Source organism: Oncorhynchus nerka, linkage group LG7, assembly GCF_034236695.1.
Source record: "Oncorhynchus nerka isolate Pitt River linkage group LG7, Oner_Uvic_2.0, whole genome shotgun sequence".
In the NCBI taxonomy this organism is placed as follows: Eukaryota; Metazoa; Chordata; class Actinopteri; order Salmoniformes; family Salmonidae; genus Oncorhynchus; species Oncorhynchus nerka.
The window spans coordinates 74,689,621-74,710,097 of record NC_088402.1 but is presented as its reverse complement, the minus strand read 5'-3'; the positions used below and the strand labels follow the sequence as shown (position 1 = coordinate 74,710,097).

The 20,477-nt window shown below is 45.9% G+C and overlaps 1 protein-coding gene across 1 annotated transcript in view; it reads right to left on the bottom strand.

The window, feature by feature from the left end:
• LOC115132406 (integrin alpha-5-like) overlaps positions 1-20,477 on the bottom strand; it is an 89,903-nt gene that overhangs the window by 39,759 nt on the left and 29,667 nt on the right. The window contains exons 2-15 of the mRNA XM_029665020.2: positions 19,104-19,234; positions 11,547-11,647; positions 10,993-11,116; positions 10,403-10,464; positions 10,229-10,274; positions 9,975-10,100; positions 9,717-9,761; positions 9,420-9,463; positions 9,237-9,293; positions 8,537-8,589; positions 7,925-8,130; positions 7,378-7,569; positions 7,216-7,261; positions 5,731-5,844 (exon numbers count right to left, since the gene is read on the bottom strand). Of these exons, the coding sequence (XP_029520880.1) occupies positions 5,731-5,844; positions 7,216-7,261; positions 7,378-7,569; positions 7,925-8,130; positions 8,537-8,589; positions 9,237-9,293; positions 9,420-9,463; positions 9,717-9,761; positions 9,975-10,100; positions 10,229-10,274; positions 10,403-10,464; positions 10,993-11,116; positions 11,547-11,647; positions 19,104-19,234 (1,347 nt within the window). The remainder of the gene's footprint in view (positions 1-5,730; positions 5,845-7,215; positions 7,262-7,377; positions 7,570-7,924; positions 8,131-8,536; positions 8,590-9,236; positions 9,294-9,419; positions 9,464-9,716; positions 9,762-9,974; positions 10,101-10,228; positions 10,275-10,402; positions 10,465-10,992; positions 11,117-11,546; positions 11,648-19,103; positions 19,235-20,477) is intronic.

Genomic DNA, 20,477 nt, shown 5'->3' with positions numbered 1-20,477 from the left:
ACAGAGATAGTGTTGATAGAATACAAGGGAAGGAAGAAATAAAAGAGAATGAAATAGACACCCTCTTTCTGTATCTATCTAGGAGAAACCCCTCTGTTGTGCTCCTGTGTCTGTGTTTGTGTAGGAGTGTGTGTCTGTGTCTGTGTAGGAGTGTGTGCCTGTGCCTGTGTTTGTGTAGGAGTGTGTGTCTGTGCCTGTGTCTGTGTCTGTGTTTGTGTAGGAGTGTGTGTCTGTGTTTGTGTTTGTGTAGGAGTGTGTGCCTGTGCCTGTGTCTGTGTTTGTGTAGGAGTGTGTGCCTGTGTCTGTGTTTGTGTAGGAGTGTGTGCCTGTGCCTGTGTATGTGTTTGTGTAGGAGTGTGTGCCTGTGCCTGTGTCTGTGTTTGTGTAGGAGTGTGTGCCTGTGCCTGTGTCTGTGTTTGTGTAGGAGTGTGTGCCTGTGCCTGTGTCTGTGTTTGTGTAGGAGTGTGTGTCTGTGTCTGTGTAGGAGTGTGTGCCTGTGCCTGTGTCTGTGTTTGTGTAGGAGTGTGTGTCTGTGCCTGTGTCTGTGTCTGTGTTTGTGTAGGAGTGTGTGTCTGTGTTTGTGTAGGAGTGTGTGCCTGTGCCTGTGTTTGTGTTTGTGTAGGAGTGTGTGCCTGTGCCTGTGTCTGTGTCTGTGTTTGTGTAGGAGTGTGTGTCTGTGTTTGTGTTTGTGTAGGAGTGTGTGCTTGTGCCTGTGCCTGTGTCTGTGTTTGTGTAGGAGTGTGTGCCTGTGCCTGTGTCTGTGTTTGTGTAGGAGTGTGTGCCTGTGCCTGTGTCTGTGTTTGTGTAGGAGTGTGTGCCTGTGCCTGTGTCTGTGTCTGTGTAGGAGTGTGTTCCTGTGCCTGTGTCTGTGTAGCAGTGTGTGCCTGTGTCTGTGTCTGTGAAGGAGTGTGTGCCTGTGCCTGTGTCTGTGTAGGAGTGTGTGCCTGTGCCTGTGTTTGTGTTTGTGTAGGAGTGTGTGCCTGTGCCTGTGTCTGTGTCTGTGTTTGTGTAGGAGTGTGTGTCTGTGTTTGTGTTTGTGTAGGAGTGTGTGCTTGTGCCTGTGCCTGTGCCTGTGTTTGTGTAGGAGTGTGTGCCTGTGCCTGTGTCTGTGTTTGTGTAGGAGTGTGTGCCTGTGCCTGTGTCTGTGTTTGTGTAGGAGTGTGTGCCTGTGCCTGTGTCTGTGTTTGTGTAGGAGTGTGTGCCTGTGCCTGTATCTGTGTTTGTGTAGGAGTGTGTGTCTGTGTCTGTGTAGGAGTGTGTGCCTGTGCCTGTGTCTGTGTTTGTGTAGGAGTGTGTGTCTGTGCCTGTGTCTGTGTCTGTGTTTGTGTAGGAGTGTGTGTCTGTGTTTGTGTAGGAGTGTGTGCCTGTGCCTGTGTCTGTGTTTGTGTAGGAGTGTGTGTCTGTGCCTGTGTCTGTGTCTGTGTTTGTGTAGGAGTGTGTGTCTGTGTTTGTGTTTGTGTAGGAGTGTGTGCTTGTGCCTGTGCCTGTGTCTGTGTTTGTGTAGGAGTGTGTGCCTGTGCCTGTGTCTGTGTTGGTGTAGGAGTGTGTGCCTGTGCCTGTGTCTGTGTTTGTGTAGGAGTGTGTGCCTGTGCCTGTGTCTGTGTCTGTGTAGGAGTGTGTGCCTGTGCCTGTGTCTGTGTAGCAGTGTGTGCCTGTGTCTGTATCTGTGTTTGTGTAGGAGTGTGTGTCTGTGTCTGTGTAGGAGTGTGTGCCTGTGCCTGTGTCTGTGTTTGTGTAGGAGTGTGTGTCTGTGCCTGTGTCTGTGTCTGTGTTTGTGTAGGAGTGTGTGTCTGTGTTTGTGTAGGAGTGTGTGCCTGTGCCTGTGTCTGTGTTTGTGTAGGAGTGTGTGTCTGTGCCTGTGTCTGTGTCTGTGTTTGTGTAGGAGTGTGTGTCTGTGTTTGTGTTTGTGTAGGAGTGTGTGCTTGTGCCTGTGCCTGTGTCTGTGTTTGTGTAGGAGTGTGTGCCTGTGCCTGTGTCTGTGTTTGTGTAGGAGTGTGTGCCTGTGCCTGTGTCTGTGTCTGTGTAGGAGTGTGTGCCTGTGCCTGTGTCTGTGTAGCAGTGTGTGCCTGTGTCTGTGTCTGTGAAGGAGTGTGTGCCTGTGCCTGTGCCTGTGTCTGTGTAGGAGTGTGTGCCTGTGCCTGTGTCTGTGTAGGAGTGTGTGTCTGTGTCTGTGTAGGAGTGTGTGCCTGTGCCTGTGTCTGTGTTTGTGTAGGAGTGTGTGTCTGTGCCTGTGTCTGTGTTTGTGTAGGAGTGTGTGTCTGTGTTTGTGTTTGTGTAGGAGTGTGTGCTTGTGCCTGTGTCTGTGTTTGTGTAGGAGTGTGTGCCTGTGCCTGTGTCTGTGTAGGAGTGTGTGCCTGTGCCTGTGTCTGTGTTTGTGTAGGAGTGTGTGCCTGTGCCTGTGTCTGTGTCTGTGTTTGTGTAGGAGTGTGTGTCTGTGTTTGTGTAGGAGTGTGTGCTTGTGCCTGTGCCTGTGTCTGTGTTTGTGTAGGAGTGTGTGCCTGTGCCTGTGTCTGTGTTTGTGTAGGAGTGTGTGCCTGTGCCTGTGTCTGTGTTTGTGTAGGAGTGTGTGCCTGTGCCTGTGTCTGTGTTTGTGTAGGAGTGTGTGCCTGTGCCTGTGTCTGTGTTTGTGTAGGAGTGTGTGTCTGTGTCTGTGTAGGAGTGTGTGCCTGTGCCTGTGTCTGTGTTTGTGTAGGAGTGTGTGTCTGTGCCTGTGTCTGTGTCTGTGTTTGTGTAGGAGTGTGTGTCTGTGTTTGTGTAGGAGTGTGTGCCTGTGCCTGTGTTTGTGTTTGTGTAGGAGTGTGTGCCTGTGCCTGTGTCTGTGTCTGTGTTTGTGTAGGAGTGTGTGTCTGTGTTTGTGTTTGTGTAGGAGTGTGTGCTTGTGCCTGTGCCTGTGTCTGTGTTTGTGTAGGAGTGTGTGCCTGTGCCTGTGTCTGTGTTGGTGTAGGAGTGTGTGCCTGTGCCTGTGTCTGTGTTTGTGTAGGAGTGTGTGCCTGTGCCTGTGTCTGTGTCTGTGTAGGAGTGTGTGCCTGTGCCTGTGTCTGTGTAGCAGTGTGTGCCTGTGTCTGTGTCTGTGAAGGAGTGTGTGCCTGTGCCTGTGCCTGTGTCTGTGTAGGAGTGTGTGTCTGTGTCTGTGTAGGAGTGTGTGCTTGTGCCTGTGTCTGTGTTTGTGTAGGAGTGTGTGTATGTGCCTGTGTCTGTGTTTGTGTAGGAGTGTGTGTCTGTGTTTGTGTTTGTGTAGGAGTGTGTGCTTGTGCCTGTGTCTGTGTTTGTGTAGGAGTGTGTGCCTGTGCCTGTGTCTGTGTCTGTGTAGGAGTGTGTGCCTGTGTCTGTGTTTGTGTAGGAGTGTGTGCCTGTGCCTGTGTCTGTGTCTGTGTAGGAGTGTGTGCCTGTGTCTGTGTTTGTGTAAGAGTGTGTGCCTGTGCCTGTGTCTGTGTAGGAGTGTGTGTCTGTGTTTGTGTTTGTGTAGGAGTGTGTGCCTGTGCCTGTGTCTGTGTTTGTGTAGGAGTGTGTGTCTGTGCCTGTGTCTGTGTCTGTGTAGGAGTGTGTGTCTGTGTTTGTGTTTGTGTAGGAGTGTGTGCCTGTGCCTGTGTCTGTGTTTGTGTAGGAGTGTGTGCCTGTGTCTGTGTTTGTGTAGGAGTGTGTGCCTGTGCCTGTGTCTGTGTTTGTGTAGGAGTGTGTGCCTGTGCCTGTGTCTGTGTTTGTGTAGGAGTGTGTGCCTGTGCCTGTGTCTGTGTTTGTGTAGGAGTGTGTGCCTGTGCCTGTGTCTGTGTAGGAGTGTGTGCCTGTGCCTGTGTCTGTGTTTGTGTAGGAGTGTGTGCCTGTGCCTGTGTTTGTGTAGGAGTGTGTGCCTGTGCCTGTGTCTGTGTAGGAGTGTGTGCCTGTGTCTGTGTCTGTGAAGGAGTGTGTGCCTGTGCCTGTGTCTGTGTAGGAGTGTGTGCCTGTGCCTGTGTCTGTGTAGGAGTGTGTGCCTGTGCCTGTGTCTGTGTAGGAGTGTGTGCCTGTGCCTGTGTCTGTGTAGGAGTGTGTGCCTGTGTCTGTGTCTGTGTAGGAGTGTGTGCCTGTGCCTGTGTCTGTGTAGGAGTGTGTGCCTGTGTCTGTGTCTGTGAAGGAGTGTGTGCCTGTGCCTGTGTCTGTGTAGGAGTGTGTGCCTGTGTCTGTGTAGGAGTGTGTTCCTGTGCCTGTGTCTGTGAAGGAGTGTGTGCCTGTGCCTGTGTCTGTGTCTGTGAAGGAGTGTGTGCCTGTGCCTCTGTCTGTGTCTGTGTAGGAGTGTGTGCCTGTGCCTGTGTAAGAGTGTGTGCCTGCACAGGAGCATCTCCACATCCTGATGCTTCCCAGCTGTGTTCCAACACCAAACAATAACTCATTCAAAAGCAGCTGGCAAACTTCCCGACCCCTCCCTCCCTCCATCTCCCCCTCTATCCCGCCTTCCCTCCACCCCCACCTGCATCCCACCATCACCTGGCAATGCAGGGGGGGAAGCAGCAGACACACCAACACAGTGTCAAGCATGTTGGGCAGCACAGCCAGAGATCAGAGAAACGCTGTTCTGTTCTGTATCGGCTCCCATTGGATGGTAATGAGTACCATGCTGCATATTCACTGCTCCTCTCGAAGAAACAGAATCTGTTATGAAGTTGCTATAACAACAGGTCACCACCACCACCAGACTGTCTCCCAAATAAATAACATGATTAGTCTTGTGGAGTGATACAGTATGTCCTCAAAGGGACTTCCTGTCTAATTACAAATGAGAGCTAGTTTTGAGGAACTCCTTCCTGTTGTGCAGAATGTCAATCAAGCAGCAGTTAGACAACAACACCCTTAGATAATGGAGTCTGCACCTGTATTCACAAACTGTCTTAGAGTAGGGGTTGCTGATCTAGGATCAATTTACACTTTTGAAAAAGATAACATGGACAGGGAGACCTGATCCTTGATCAGCACTCGGGACCTGGAGACGAGACAATTAGTCAACATGACACAGGTATGATGCAGTTCTTACCAGGAGACAGGTATGATGCAGTTCTTACCAGGAGACAGGTATGATGCAGTTCTTACCAGGAGACAGGTATGATGCAGTTCTTACCAGGAGACAGGTATGATGCAGTTCTTACCAGGAGACAGGTATGATGCAGTTCTTACCAGGAGACAGGTATGATGCAGTACTTACCAGGAGACAGGTATGATGCAGTACTTACCAGGAGACAGGTATGATGCAGTACTTACCAGGAGACAGGTATGATGCAGTTCTTACCAGGAGACAGGTATGATGCGGTACTCAACATGACACAGGTATGATGCAGTACTTACCAGGAGACAGGTATGATGCAGTACTTACCAGGAGACAGGTATGATGCGGTACTCAACATGACACAGGTATGATGCAGTACTTACCAGGAGACAGGTATGATGCAGTACTTACCAGGAGACAGGTATGATGCAGTTCTTACCAGGAGACAGGTATGATGCAGTACTTACCAGGAGACAGGTATGATGCGGTACTCAACATGACACAGGTATGATGCAGTACTTACCAGGAGACAGGTATGATGCGGTACTCAACATGACACAGGTATGATGCAGTACTTACCAGGAGACAGGTATGATGCAGTGTTTACCAGGAGACAGGTATGATGCAGTACTTACCAGGAGACAGATATGATGCAGTGCTTACCAGGAGACCGGTATGATGCAGTACTTACCAGGAGACAGATATGATGCAGTGCTTACCAGGAGACCGGTATGGTGGTGTTGCCGTTGTTGACTGAACAACTCTTCTCCTCTGGGTTGATCATTGTGGGATAGACGGTCAGGGAGGCACTGGTGTTGACGATGGGCCGGGATCTGTGGTACATTAGATGGGAGCAGAGGCCGAAGTTACATATGATAGAGGCAGAACTTTGGGCTAAAGTTACATATGATAGAGGCAGACCTTTGGGCTGAAGTTACATATGATAGAGGCAAACCTTTGGGCTGAAATTACATATGATAGAGGCAGACCTTTGGGTTGAAGTTACATATGATAGAGGCAGACCTTTGGGCTGAAGTTACATATGATAGAGGCAGACCTTTGGGCTGAAGTTACATATGATAGAGGCAGACCTTTGGGCTGAAGTTACATATGATAGAGGCAGACCTTTGGGCTGAAGTTACATATGATAGAGGCAGACCTTTGGGCTGAAGTTACATATGATAGAGGCAGACCTTTGGGCTGAAGTTACATATGATAGAGGCAGACCTTTGGGCTGAAGTTACATATGATAGAGGCAGACCTTTGGGCTGAAGTTACATATGATAGAGGCAGACCTTTGGGCTAAAGTTACATATGATAGAGGCAGACCTTTGGGCTGAAGTTACATATGATAGAGGCAGACCTTTGGGCTGAAGTTACATATGATAGAGGCAGACCTTTGAGCTGAAGTTACATATGATAGAGGCAGACCTTTGGGCTGAAGTTACATATGGTAGAGGCAGACCTTTGGGCTGAAGTTACATATGATAGAGGCAGACCTTTGGGCTGAAGTTACATATGATAGAGGCAGACCTTTGGGCTGAAGTTACATATGATAGAGGCAGACCTTTGGGCTGAAGTTACATATGATAGAGGCAGACCTTTGGGCTGAAGTTACATATGATAGAGGCAGACCTTTGGGCTGAAGTTACATATGATAGAGGCAGACCTTTGGGCTGAAGTTACATATGATAGAGGCAGACCTTTGGGCTGAAGTTACATATGATAGAGGCAGACCTTTGGGCTGAAGTTACATATGGTAGAGGCAGACCTTTGGGCTGAAGTTACATATGATAGAGGCAGACCTTTGGGCTGAAGTTACATATGATAGAGGCAGACCTTTGGGCTGAAGTTACATATGATAGAGGCAGACCTTTGGGCTGAAGTTACATATGATAGAGGCAGACCTTTGGGCTGAAGTTACATATGATAGAGGCAGACCTTTGGGCTGAAGTTACATATGATAGAGGCAGACCTTTGGGCTGAAGTTACATATGATAGAGGCAGACCTTTGGGCTGAAGTTACATATGATAGAGGCAGACCTTTGGGCTGAAGTTACATATGATAGAGGCAGACCTTTGGGCTGAAGTTACATATGGTAAAGGCAGAACTTTGGGTAAACCCCTTAACTCAACACTTTATTAAAAAAAAACAATCCCTCAATAGTTTGACAGATAGAAGGTTATGAGTAAAATGAAATTACCTGTACAAAATCGCCTTGTCAACTCCGAAAGCACCAACAATAAGATCTGTTGTGAAAAGACATTTCTAGTTCATAGACTACAAGTAAACAATAAGTACACAGTATAAGCACACTCAGAACTATGAGAGATGTTTTTAAAAATTCACTGGTCTTGTCACTCACCTGGGTAGCCATTCATGTCCTGATCCTTAGCACCTCGGAGTGAGAATCCAAAGCTGGCCGGCACTGTGCCTGAAGCCCATTGGCCAGCTATGACCTGAGAGGGTGTGTTCCTGAGCCCACCGGCGAATCCGTTGTAGATGAGAACCAATCCCTGCTGGTCCTCTCCACCGAAAGGACAGCTGATGGCCAAGTCTACCAATCAGAGAACAGGAGAGAACAGGAGAAGACCGTGAGATCACTCAGAACTTTCCAAAGTCTACCAATCAGAGAAGAGGAGAGAACAGGAGAAGACCGTGAGATCACTCAGAACTTTCCAAAGTCTACCAATCAGAGAAGAGGAGAGAACAGGAGAAGACCGTGAGATCACTCAGAACTTTCCAGACTACTAGGACTTTGAATGAACTACATGAGACCAACAAAAGCGACATAAGTAGTCTCAAAACCAATAACCTGACACACAAACGGTCCATAAGAGGGAAGGTTTCACTTTTCAATCAAATAATGCTTCTGTCCCTTAAAGCTCCAGTATTACCACCACACCTCTCACCATTGTATCCGTCCAGGTTGAGGTCTCCCAGAGGTGCGATGGTGCTGCCAAACCTCCCAAACACCTGGGTCCCGGTCAGGTTGAGAGTTGGCTCCAGGTCCAGTGGTCCACGCTGCAGATAGAGGTACACACGTCCCACCTCCTCCAGACGGCCGTCTGACCCTCGGGTCATGTACATGGGAGCTCCCACCAACAGGTCAGACATGCTGAGGGGAGGAGAGAGAAACACATGGTCACAGACATATACATTGTACAGACTAATGTGGCAAATTCAGGAAGCTTTCCTCAAATTCCCAGGTTTTCGAGATATCTGGGAATTTCTGGATTCTTTTTTACAATTTCTCAACCCTAGTACAGACACAAAAGACACATTTCCCATAAAAGTAGTCATTGGCTCAGAAAACCCGTCTCACCACCACCCATATCATTAAAAAGGGTGAGAACGCCACTATGTCAGCTGTCTGAGAACCGACTCCTACTCATTCGTCATTATTGATGTTGACTGAGTTTTCCCATAACATTATTGGATAAATTCAATGTTGCTCATGGGCAAGAACATACTGTACGACAATGTTTCATTAGAATGTGACGTTCGACTCCTCGAGAACTCACCCGTCGTTATTGATGTCGGCTGTGGACACAGTATACCCAAAATAGGAGCCCATCTGAGAAAATATCAAGACATCATGTCACATTCCTACAACATCACTATCTATCTGGGGTCAAAACGGCTCAAAATAGAAAAGCTGCTTTTAAGCAAAGGGGCTTCTATAACATAAATTATAGTAAATCTACTTGAATTAAGAGAGATCCTGAAGAAGAGACTACTAACAGAGACAAAAATGGTCAATGAAAATGATGGTGCTTGCTTGGTCTAGCTTGAAGCTGTTAAGTTAGTCTTTTTTTTCATGTCTGTATAATACATTTTTATCTGAAGTAGCAAAGACACAGAAAACGCTTAATTCCCAGACTCCCAGGCTAAGAAAATACATGTATGATTTTATTTATTCAGCTGAACCAATCAGACCATTAAAAGGGGCTCACGCTATTTCCATTCCATTTGCAGAAAGGATCATGCTGCTCATTTGGAGAAAATTGCTTCTGCACTTTAACTTCAATAATTATGCTTTATAGCAAACCACAGATGGCTTGAAATCCAGTTAGCAGAGACTTGTAAAGGAAATTATTGTGCTTATATCATCAGTGTTCCAGTACACACTGACTCAGGAAATTAAGAGTTGCCACGAGAAACAGCTAGATATGGAACCGCAGAGTCTGTCTGAAAAAACCTGTTTTGAGGTTTGTGGCTTACCTGTTCGCCAGTGTAGTTGAGCATGGACTTCAGATCAGTGCCATTTAAAACAGACACCTGCAGAGAGCAGACACACACACAGAACACATGGTCAAAATCTCTGAGGTCCAACATATGTATAGTGTATTAGGCCTGTGTTACGATATTACACTCAAAATGAGAGCGGTGATGAGGTTTTCTTACCAAACCATAGAGCATGACCCCTTTTGGGACCCCAGCCACAACATCTGAGAAGTGCACAGACAGGGGGAAAACAGAGAAAAAATTGAAGATTTAGGAGGGGAAATATCACAAAGGTCACAGCTGTCTGGAACTCTGAGAATTCCAGCGATCGCAGTCTTTCCAGCTTAGTAGCGGGACAGAATTGTGTAGGTGAGTTCAGTTTGAGTTCACTTCAGGTATAGTAAACAATCTGAACCCTTTAATGGCTGTCTGATGTGCAGCCAGGCCTGTGGAAGTCTGCGGTACAGATGTCTTTACCTTCCACGTCATCTCCACTGAATTCCCCAACTGCAACAGAGTAACCTGCAAGGCCGCAAGAGAGAGCAGGATAAAGACATGTACTTTGCCCAACTTTGCATCTATCCGCCTTTTATCAGAGCTCAGAGGGTTAGAGGGAATGTGGTGACGTTTCCAAATCATAGTTCTCAGACTCGAGTAGCCTACACAGGAAACCAGCATGTTTGGAAAGCAAGGGGATCACGAGAGTGATAGAATTACGAGAGAGGAAAGTCTTACCGTGGTAGCTGTCGTCATATTTGATCTGAGCCTGTCTGGTCTGGGTCTGTCCCTCCACAGACTGCATGAAGTACCCTGGATAGTAGGCCTTGATGATCTCCTCTTTGGCTGCTGAGATCACCTGACCTGAGGAGACACATGAAGCAGGAAACAGGGAGTGAATGGAAAGTTTCTCTCAGGTTTCACACAAATACCTTCAGAATACTGCTACAACTTATTTGCTTGTGGTCCAGGGGGGTTGTCAGACCCTGTACCTTGCCAGAAGAAGCTGCCTGGTCCTCCAAGCACCACTTTCCCATCCTGAAAGCGAGAGAGCGAGAGCAACAGAGAGAGAGACAGAATCATGAGAGAGATCATGTGTGTTTGCAATCCATAGTATTTGATAAACCTCTGGTAGTGAACTGGGAGGAAGTGTTTAGGAGTGTTACCTTCGTGAAATCAGCACTGAATCCCCCCTGACAGTAGCCCTGACCACCCTGGTTAATGAATTCTGAAATAAACAGAGGCAAAGGTTGATAAATCAGTTTTATACATGAATGTTTCTGATTTGAAAAAGCTAATTTAAAGATCCATAAATTGCCTCATATTAAACCAATACTTCAGAATGTAGATATTTTGGAAATATTTTTAACCTTGACGTGATGACTCAACTGGGTATTTTGAACAGAACCAAGCCAGCCAGCCATTACCAGCAGTAGGGATACATTTGGTCAATACGGGATAACATAGTTGACTGCATCTGATAAAGGTACATTCTTTCCCCACAGCCAGTGTGTGATGTCACTGGAAGTGTTTACTCAGTAGGGGTACTTGAGACTATATACATCCCTTCTGTTGAGGCCTTCAGGCGCAGCACTTAACCCCTGTCTAATAGCCTGCTGTGCGGACAGCTGCTGTGTCAGAGGTAGGCCACAGGAGTAACCTGTAGTGTAGGGTAGTTGGGTAGAGGGGTATTCGGTCGGCAGAGAAGAGCATTAGAAAATAGATGACGTCTTTGTGAAAAACCAAGAAGGATTACCTGTGCGACAGGGAGCATATTCCACAAACTTGGTGAAGTTCTTGACAGAGAGGTAGCAGGTTCCCGTGGTATCTGACTGGGGCTTTTCTGCTTTGGTTCTCCAGGAGTAGAGGGGGGCACAGGCCTATATGGGGGGGGGGGCAGAGGAGGGAGTTGTTTTTCAGGTACAACAACACCCTGTGTAACTCGATGGAGACCCAGAGAGAGGTTAATGTTACATCTGGAGAAAAGTCACAAATGTAACCAAATCCAGGTCACGTCCCTCACAATCATCAAAAGAAAAACGACAGTCGTCTCAACTTCAATGTCACAGGAGCACAAAACACTTCTCCTCTGAGAGACACAGTGGAGGGGAAAATTGTAAGAGAGTCACAACAACATGATAGACAAAGACCTTTAAGAAGTTTAAGACAAACTTGGAACAATGAATATATACAACCCCTTGACATGAACGCCAGACATCATAACAGTTGAGGGACTCTGGGCTATAGAGACCAACGTTGAAAGTAAACTGACTTTCTCAACCTGGTCTCAGTCTCTGAGTGTCGTCTTACCAGAATGGTGTCTCCGTGGGAACGGATGGTGGCGCCGAACCACTGGTGGGACTTGACTTCAGCCTGGTAGTCTGTGCCACTGACAGTGACTATGCGGTCCCCTGGGAAGAAGACAAAACAACAACTAAACTGAGTGAAAAAAGCTCCTAATGAAACATTGTAGTTCTTCTCTTGGAGGCTCCAGACAACGTCATCCAGACATCTGCTACTACAGGACTTACTTACTGCATCATTAAACACAAACACACATCAAGTTTCTCATGAAGAACTTTCCAGAGAGAAACAGAGGAAAACTAGAAGGTATTTGGTGCTCACCAGAGCCTTATATTCCTCATTATGGCTCTGGTCCTCACTGTTCAGATGTCAACCTGAGTTCTCTGGCTGGTCCAGCTCTGGGTGACCACACTGACCCTGACTCTGTTTGGCCACCTGGCCTGTAACCCAGAGCTCTACCCCATCGTTGTCTGAGACCCAAATGGCACCATTCTCCCTATATAGTGCACTACTCTTGACCAGAGACATGCACTATGTAGGGAATAGGGTGCCATTTACGATTCAACCTCTGTGACAGGACAGGACATGGCTGCAGGAGTCAGGTTCAAACAGGTTCAAACAGGACGTTTTATTGGCAAAACTGATGCAACATCTGTGTTGCCATGGTGAGAAACAAAATCCAAACAAATCGGTTTATACAGTGTACATACCGTGAAACATCCTGTAACAAGTATTCTAAACGCTTGGAATTCGGACTACAAGACGTATCCAGTGGAACTTGTACCCAGCAACCGCACCCCAGCCCACTTCTTTTTCCCCACTAATATTCTCCAGCGCTAAACCACAAGTGTTGCAACAGAGCCATATCTATCTGTCGGGGAAGGGGGCCTGGTGGTGTGAGCCAGAGGTTGTGACCTGTGGATGTGAGGAAAGCAGGCTGTGTTTCAGCCTCCTCTGCAGGCTGTGTGTCAGCTCTGGGTGAGGGCCTGCTCTGCTCCATGTCTTGGTGGAAGGAAAGAAAGAAAGAGGGGGGGACTGTGTCCAAGGAAAACAAACGCTCTGGCTCTGCTTCTTCCTAGCAACCTCTTAGGCATGCATCTCTCTCTCGCAAGTGTTCCCTCTCCCTCTCCACTTTCTGTCCATCCCTTTGTACATCACTCTCTCTCTTGTTCTCTGTTCCTTTTTCTTCCCCTCCCCTGCTTCACTACCTCCTTCTCTCAGGGAGTTTGGTCTCCCCCTGGCCTGGAAGGAAAGCAGTGGGGATTAGGGTCCTTTAATAACGTCACAGTAGATATAACGTCACCAGGCTTCCCCTTCAGCATTACGCATGGGCCCCTGTTCCCTACCATAATACATGTGGTCACCTCCAACATGTGTGGAAAGACACGCTTTAGCGATACCACAAATAACATGCCTAACATTAAAAATATCTAAGAGGCTTGTTCCTTTAACTGCACAGCAATAATCTGCACTACTATTTTCATAACTCAGGGGCCTTTGTTTTGATAAAGTGAGAGGGTGACACTGAGGAGACATGCAAGCCAAATAGGACACACTACCCCGGCAACCATGAGTATCAGCAGGGAAATCAATCTATTATTAATGTTTCAGAACTTTAGTAGATGGATTCTTCTTGACCACCTGGTCACGGTGAAACAGAAAATGATATTCAACATGACATCTCTACAGTTATGTCAATGACATAATCGCTACGTTCAGAGTCCAAGACTATCAACTCCATACAGAACTGGCGTTGGGGTGTTCTCTAACTTCACTTCACTTCTGAGCTGCTGTGCTCTGAGCTCCGTGTCTGTCACTGCTCTTATTGTCCATGTCAGAGGTGCCATATTGGCGTTCATAGAGTGTGCCGGATGGAATGATGAAAAGATCAGTAGGTTAAGAGGCAGGACAAGCCAGACAAACACGGCTTTGATACGAGAGAGAAAAATCCAGTAGACGCTTGTGGCAATGTGGTCATGTAACATCCTTTCAGTGAACTTGGGTAGACTTTGTGCTGACGTGACTAGTGCCCCTCGACCCTTCTCTCTCCTGAGACAGGACAGAAGAGAGTAGGGTGGGGTCTGGCGTGTGTCCACAGACTCTCCCCGTTGAACTTTGCGAGAGGAGACCCATTAGAGGAATATCCTGGGTTAGAGTACAGGGCGGATGCGGTCAGAGACAAGTGGCCATTTTCACTCATCACATTAGCTGTCCCTGGGGGAGTTACTGGTGGTAGGGGAAGATGGTTCATAGATGGAAACAGGGCTCTGATTTCCCCCCTGTCCCTCTCTCCCTCCCTCAGATCACTGGGCTGTCTCGTCTTATCTCATTGGAAGGGGAAGTGGAGAGGGAGGCCTCTTGGTCAGGCTCAGGGAAGACCTCACCCACATTCAGGGGAGACTTCACCCACACTCAGGGGAGACCTCACCCACACTCAGGGGAGACCTCACCCACACTCAGGGGAGACCTCACCCACACTCAGGGGAGACCTCACCCACATTCAGGGGAGACCTCACCCACACTCAGGGGAGACCTCACCCACACTCAGGGGAGACCTCACCCACACTCAGGGGAGACCTCACCCACACTCAGGGGAGACCCTGAATAATGTCACAAAAACAGACACACCTCTCATATAAAGGGTCAACACTAATATATTACCGAGCTCTAGCCATGTCATAAGCAAATAAGGAAAACATATTTCCTTTGTCCTACAGACAGGGGTGCTAGGCTCTTGTATGCTGGCCCAGATGGCAGAATTGTCTCTTCCTCACAAATCAAATGTTCGCGTCCAAATCCCCAAAAGACTATCCTTCACCCCAACGCCCTGCTGCCTGCTGCACATTACATCACTGTGACGAACATGGCCCTCAGCCAGCATCCAAGGATGTGCAACACATTTTATGAATCTGTTGAAAGAGAAAGGGAATGAAAACAGAAGAAAGGAGCAACCAGCAATTTGATTCCTTGAGATCTGCTGTAAAATGGGGCTCCACTGTGTGTGTGTGTGTGTGTGTGTGTGTGTGTGTGTGTGTGTGTGTGTGTGTGTGTGTGTGTGTGTGTGTGTGTGTGTGTGTGTGTGTGTGTGTGTGTGTGTGTGTGTGTGTGTGCCAGAGGGAGAGAACAATCTAATATACACAATACACAGCAAATTCTTCTCCTACAACTCTGTCACTCCTTAACTTATTCTTTCATCATTCCTGTAAAGGTTGATGAGGCCTTCAGCTGTCCAGTCACTGGAACACTGCTCCACTTCTCTGAAGAGCTCACAATAGTGAGCCATAAACCCGGGAAGGTTTACTGTATGTCTACCCTTTACATTCAGGTGGTTCAAATTAAGCTCTTTGGCGAGAACAAATATATAATTGTATTTATTGTCATTGTATGTAGTGGCCGTTTCTTTTGACTGTATATTTGTTCTCCCTATATGCCCTGGAGTTATGTGCCCTGGACAGAACACATACTGTATCTAGCCTAAAGGGAAGATACCCTTGTCTAAAACACTCCAAAAACACGTTTTTGTCCCAAAAAGAAAGGCACTAATGACATGCTCAAAGGGATCAAATCAAATAAAAACTATTAGCACATTTGCCGAATAGAACAGGCGTAGACTTAACAGTGAAACACTTGCTTACGAGCCCTTCCCAAATAGTAAAAAAATATTATTACAAAATTTAAATAGTAACACAAGAGGAATAAAATACCCAAGAATGGAGCTATATACAGGAAGTACCAGTACCATATCAATGTGAGGCTATATAGAGGAAGTACCAATACCATATCAATGTGAGGCTATATACAGGGAGTACCTGTACCAGATCAATGTGGAACTATATACAGGAAGTGCCAGTACCAAATCAATGTGAGGCTATATACAGGAAGTACCAGTACCGGATCAATGTGGAACTATATACAGGGAGTACCAGTACCATATCAATGTGAGGCTATATACAGGAGTACCAGTACCAGATCAATGTGAGGCTATATACAGGGAGTACCAGTACCAGATCAATGTGGAGCTATATACAGGGAGTACCAGTATCAGATCAATGTGAGGCTTTTTACAGGGAGTACCAGTACCAGATCAATGTGAGGCTATATACAGGGAGTACCAGTACCAGATCAATGTAGAGCTATATACAGGGAGTACCAGTATCAGATCAATGTGAGGCTTTTTACAGGGAGTACCAGTACCAGATCAATGTGAGGCTATATACAGGGAGTACCAGTACCAGATCAATGTAGAGCTATATACAGGGAGTACCAGATCAATGTGCAGACGTATTTGAGGTAGATATGTACATGAAGGCAGGGTAAAGTGACTAGGCATCAGGATAGATAATAATAAGGTATTTGAGGTAGATATGTACATGAAGGCAGGGTAAAGTGACTAGGCATCAGGATAGATAATAATAAGGTATTTGAGGTAGATATGTACATGAAGGCAGGGTAAAGTGACTAGGCATCAGGATAGATAATAATAAGGTATTTGAGGTAGATATGTACATGAAGGCAGGGTAAAGTGACTAGGCATCAGGATAGATAATAATAAGGTATTTGAGGTAGATATGTACATGAAGGCAGGGTAAAGTGACTAGGCATCAGGATAGATAATAATAAGGTATTTGAGGTAGATATGTACATGAAGGCAGGGTAAAGTGACTAGGCATCAGGATAGATAATAATAAGGTATTTGAGGTAGATATGTACATGAAGGCAGGGTAAAGTGACCAGGCATCAGGATAGATAATAATAAGGTATTTGAGGTAGATATGTACATGAAGGCAGGGTAAAGTGACTAGGCATCAGGATAGATAATAATAAGGTATTTGAGGTAGATATGTACATGAAGGCAGGGTAAAGTGACTAGGCATCAGGATAGATAATAATAAGGTATTTGAGGTAGATATGTACATGAAGGCAGGGTAAAGTGACTAGGCATCAGGATAGATAATAATAAGGTATTTGAGGTAGATATGTACATGAAGGCAGGGTAAAGTGACTAGGCATCAGGATAGATAATAATAAGGTATTTGAGGTAGATATGTACATGAAGGCAGGGTAAAGTGACTAGGCATCAGGATAGATAATAATAAGGTATTTGAGGTAGATATGTACATGAAGGCAGGGTAAAGTGACTAGGCATCAGGATAGATAATAATAAGGTATTTGAGGTAGATATGTACATGAAGGCAGGGTAAAGTGACTAGGCATCAGGATAGATAATAATAAGGTATTTGAGGTAGATATGTACATGAAGGCAGGGTAAAGTGACTAGGCATCAGGATAGATAATAATAAGGTATTTGAGGTAGATATGTACATGAAGGCAGGGTAAAGTGACTAGGCATCAGGATAGATAATAATAAGGTATTTGAGGTAGATATGTACATGAAGGCAGGGTAAAGTGACTAGGCATCAGGATAGATAATAATAAGGTATTTGAGGTAGATATGTACATGAAGGCAGGGTAAAGTGACTAGGCATCAGGATAGATAATAATAAGGTATTTGAGGTAGATATGTACATGAAGGCAGGGTAAAGTGACTAGGCATCAGGATAGATAATAATAAGGTATTTGAGGTAGATATGTACATGAAGGCAGGGTAAAGTGACTAGGCATCAGGATAGATAATAATAAGGTATTTGAGGTAGATATGTACATGAAGGCAGGGTAAAGTGACTAGGCATCAGGATAGATAATAATAAGGTATTTGAGGTAGATATGTACATGAAGGCAGGGTAAAGTGACTAGGCATCAGGATAGATAATAATAAGGTATTTGAGGTAGATATGTACATGAAGGCAGGGTATAGTGACTAGGCATCAGGATAGATAATAATAAGGTATTTGAGGTAGATATGTACATGAAGGCAGGGTAAAGTGACTAGGCATCAGGATAGATAATAATAAGGTATTTGAGGTAGATATGTACATGAAGGCAGGGTAAAGTGACTAGGCATCAGGATAGATAATAATAAGGTATTTGAGGTAGATATGTACATGAAGGCAGGGTATAGTGACTAGGCATCAGGATAGATAATAATAAGGTATTTGAGGTAGATATGTACATGAAGGCAGGGTAAAGTGACTAGGCATCAGGATAGATAATAATAAGGTATTTGAGGTAGATATGTACATGAAGGCAGGGTAAAGTGACTAGGCATCAGGATAGATAATAATAAGGTATTTGAGGTAGATATGTACATGAAGGCAGGGTAAAGTGACTAGGCATCAGGATAGATAATAATATATGCAGCAGCATATGATGAGCGTAAAAGTATGTGTGTGCGCATGTGTTTGTGTTGTATCGGTGTGTGTGTGCGTGTGTGTGCGTGTGCGTGCATGTGTTTGTGTTGTCGATGTGCACGTGTGTGTGTGCGTATATGTAGTGTGTGGGTTTGTGTGTGCGCATCGAGTTTCCAGGAACCAACGTGTCAAACAAAGGATCAGTGAAGTAGAACAGAGACACATGATCACCTGCCGGCCACAGGAGCTTGGAGGCCATGGACCAGTGGTTTTAAGAAGTGCTTAGAACAGGACCACGGCTTGACCAGCTTAACGGTTGCTAACCATCCTCTACAATCTCCAGTTCTCAAGAGTCTCACGCTCCAGTCACCAGTCAAGACAATAAAAAGAGATGAGTGGATGAGCGGTGGCCCGTTCCTGTAGGTTCATGCTCTACAACATCCGCAGAGTACGACCCTGCCTCACACAGGAAGCGGCGCAGGTCCTAATCCAGGCACTTGTCATCTCCCGTCTGGATTACTGCAACTCGCTGTTGGCTGGGCTCCCTGCCTGTGCCATTAAACCCCTACAACTCATCCAGAACGCCGCAGCCCGTCTGGTGTTCAACCTTCCCAAGTTCTCTCACGTCACCCCGCTCCTCCGCTCCCTCCACTGGCTTCCAGTTGAAGCTCGCATCCGCTACAAGACCATGGTGCTTGCCTACGGAGCTGTGAGGGGAACGGCACCTCAGTACCTCCAGGCTCTGATCAGGCCCTACACCCAAACAAGGGCACTGCGTTCATCCACCTCTGGCCTGCTCGCCTCCCTACCACTGAGGAAGTACAGTTCCCGCTCAGCCCAGTCAAAACTGTTCGCTGCTCTGGCCCCCAATGGTGGAACAAACTCCCTCACGACGCCAGGACAGCGGAGTCAATCACCACCTTCCGGAGACACCTGAAACCCCACCTCTTTAAGGAATACCTAGGATAGGATAAAGTAATCCTTCTCCCCCCTTAAAAGACCTAGATGCACTATTGTAAAGTGGCTGTTCCACTGGATGTCATAAGGTGAAAGCACCAATTTGTAAGTCGCTCTGGATAAGAGCGTCTGCTAAATGACTTAAATGTAAATGTAAATGTAGGTTTATGTTATAGGAAGCAGAGAGCCGGGACGGAGCGAAAAGGACAGCTGGCATTCTGCTGTGATGTTTGACTCAAACATTAGTGCTTAAACCACTTGTGAGTCGATAAATCAATGTAATTCAGAACATGTTCAGACTGCAAGAGCGAGAAGGCGTGATCAAGACCTAAAGCAATGAGGTCATATTGGGTCTTACCTTGATTGTCAAATTCAATGTTGTGGCACTCAGATTGGCCGAGACTCCATGGGCAGAAGTACACAGACCCGCCCTCTGTGATGTTGAACTGACTGGTATTGGCCTTGGGAGCGCCAATTACTACACTGACGCTGTAAGAAGAAAGAAGAAACATGCAGTCATTCAAATGTCATTATGTCACCTCTACCTAACATGCTTCCTTCCCCAGCAACATAACAGTAGAAGTATAGCAATTTAGATCCACTGAATGAGTTTGGTATTATTTTCTGTCATTATAGTTTGTTAATATCTGCTCTTGGTCTGGTATCAAATAAAAATACATTCCAGACCTTATATTCAACAGTTTAAGCATGATGCAGAGCTGGTAAAGTGCCTTCAGACCCCTTAAATTTTTTCACATTTTGTTACGTTACAGCCTCATTTCAAAATTGATTAAATTGTTTCTTTTCCTCATCAATCTACACATAATACCCCATAACGACAAAGCGAAAACAGGTTTTTAGACATGTTTGCTAATTTATAACAAAATAACTGAAATAACTTTTTTATATACAGTACCAGTCAAAAGTTTAGACACCGACACATTTATTAATTTTTACTATTTTCCACATTGTAGAATAATAGTGAAGTCATCAAAACTATGAAATAGCACATATGGAATCATGTAGTAACCAAAAAAAGTGTTAAACAAATCCAAATATATTTTTGATTTTAGAATCTTCAAAGTAGTCACCCTTTGCATTGATGACAGCTTTGCACACTCTTGGCATTCTCTCAAACAACTTCATAAGGAATGCTTTTCCTACAGTCTTGAAGGAATTCCAACATATGCTGAGCACTTGTTGGCTGCTTTTCCTTCACTCTGTGGTTCAACTCATCCCAAACCATCTCAATTGGTTTGAGGTCAGGTGATTATGGAGGTCAGGTCATCTGATGCAGCACTCCATCACTCTCCTTCTTGGCCAAATAGCCCTCCTCCTCCATGCTTCACGGTGGGAACCACACATGCGGACTTCATCTGTTCACCTACTCTGTGTCTCACAAAGACATTGGAACCAAAAAAATCTAAAAATTGGACTCATCAGACCAAAAGGACAGATTTCCACCTTTCTAATGTCCATTGCTCGTGTTTCTTGGCCCAAGCAAGTCTCTTCTTATTGGTGTCCTTTAGTAGTGCTTTCTTTGCAGCGATTCGACCATGAAGGCCTGATTCACGCAGTCTCCTCTGAACAGTTGATGTTGAGATGTGTCTGTTAATTGAACTCAGTGAAACATTTATTTGGGCTGCAATCTGAGGTGCAGTTAACTCTAATGAACTTCTCCTCTGCAGCAGAGGTAACTCTGGGTCTTCCTTTCCTGTGGCGGTCCTCATGA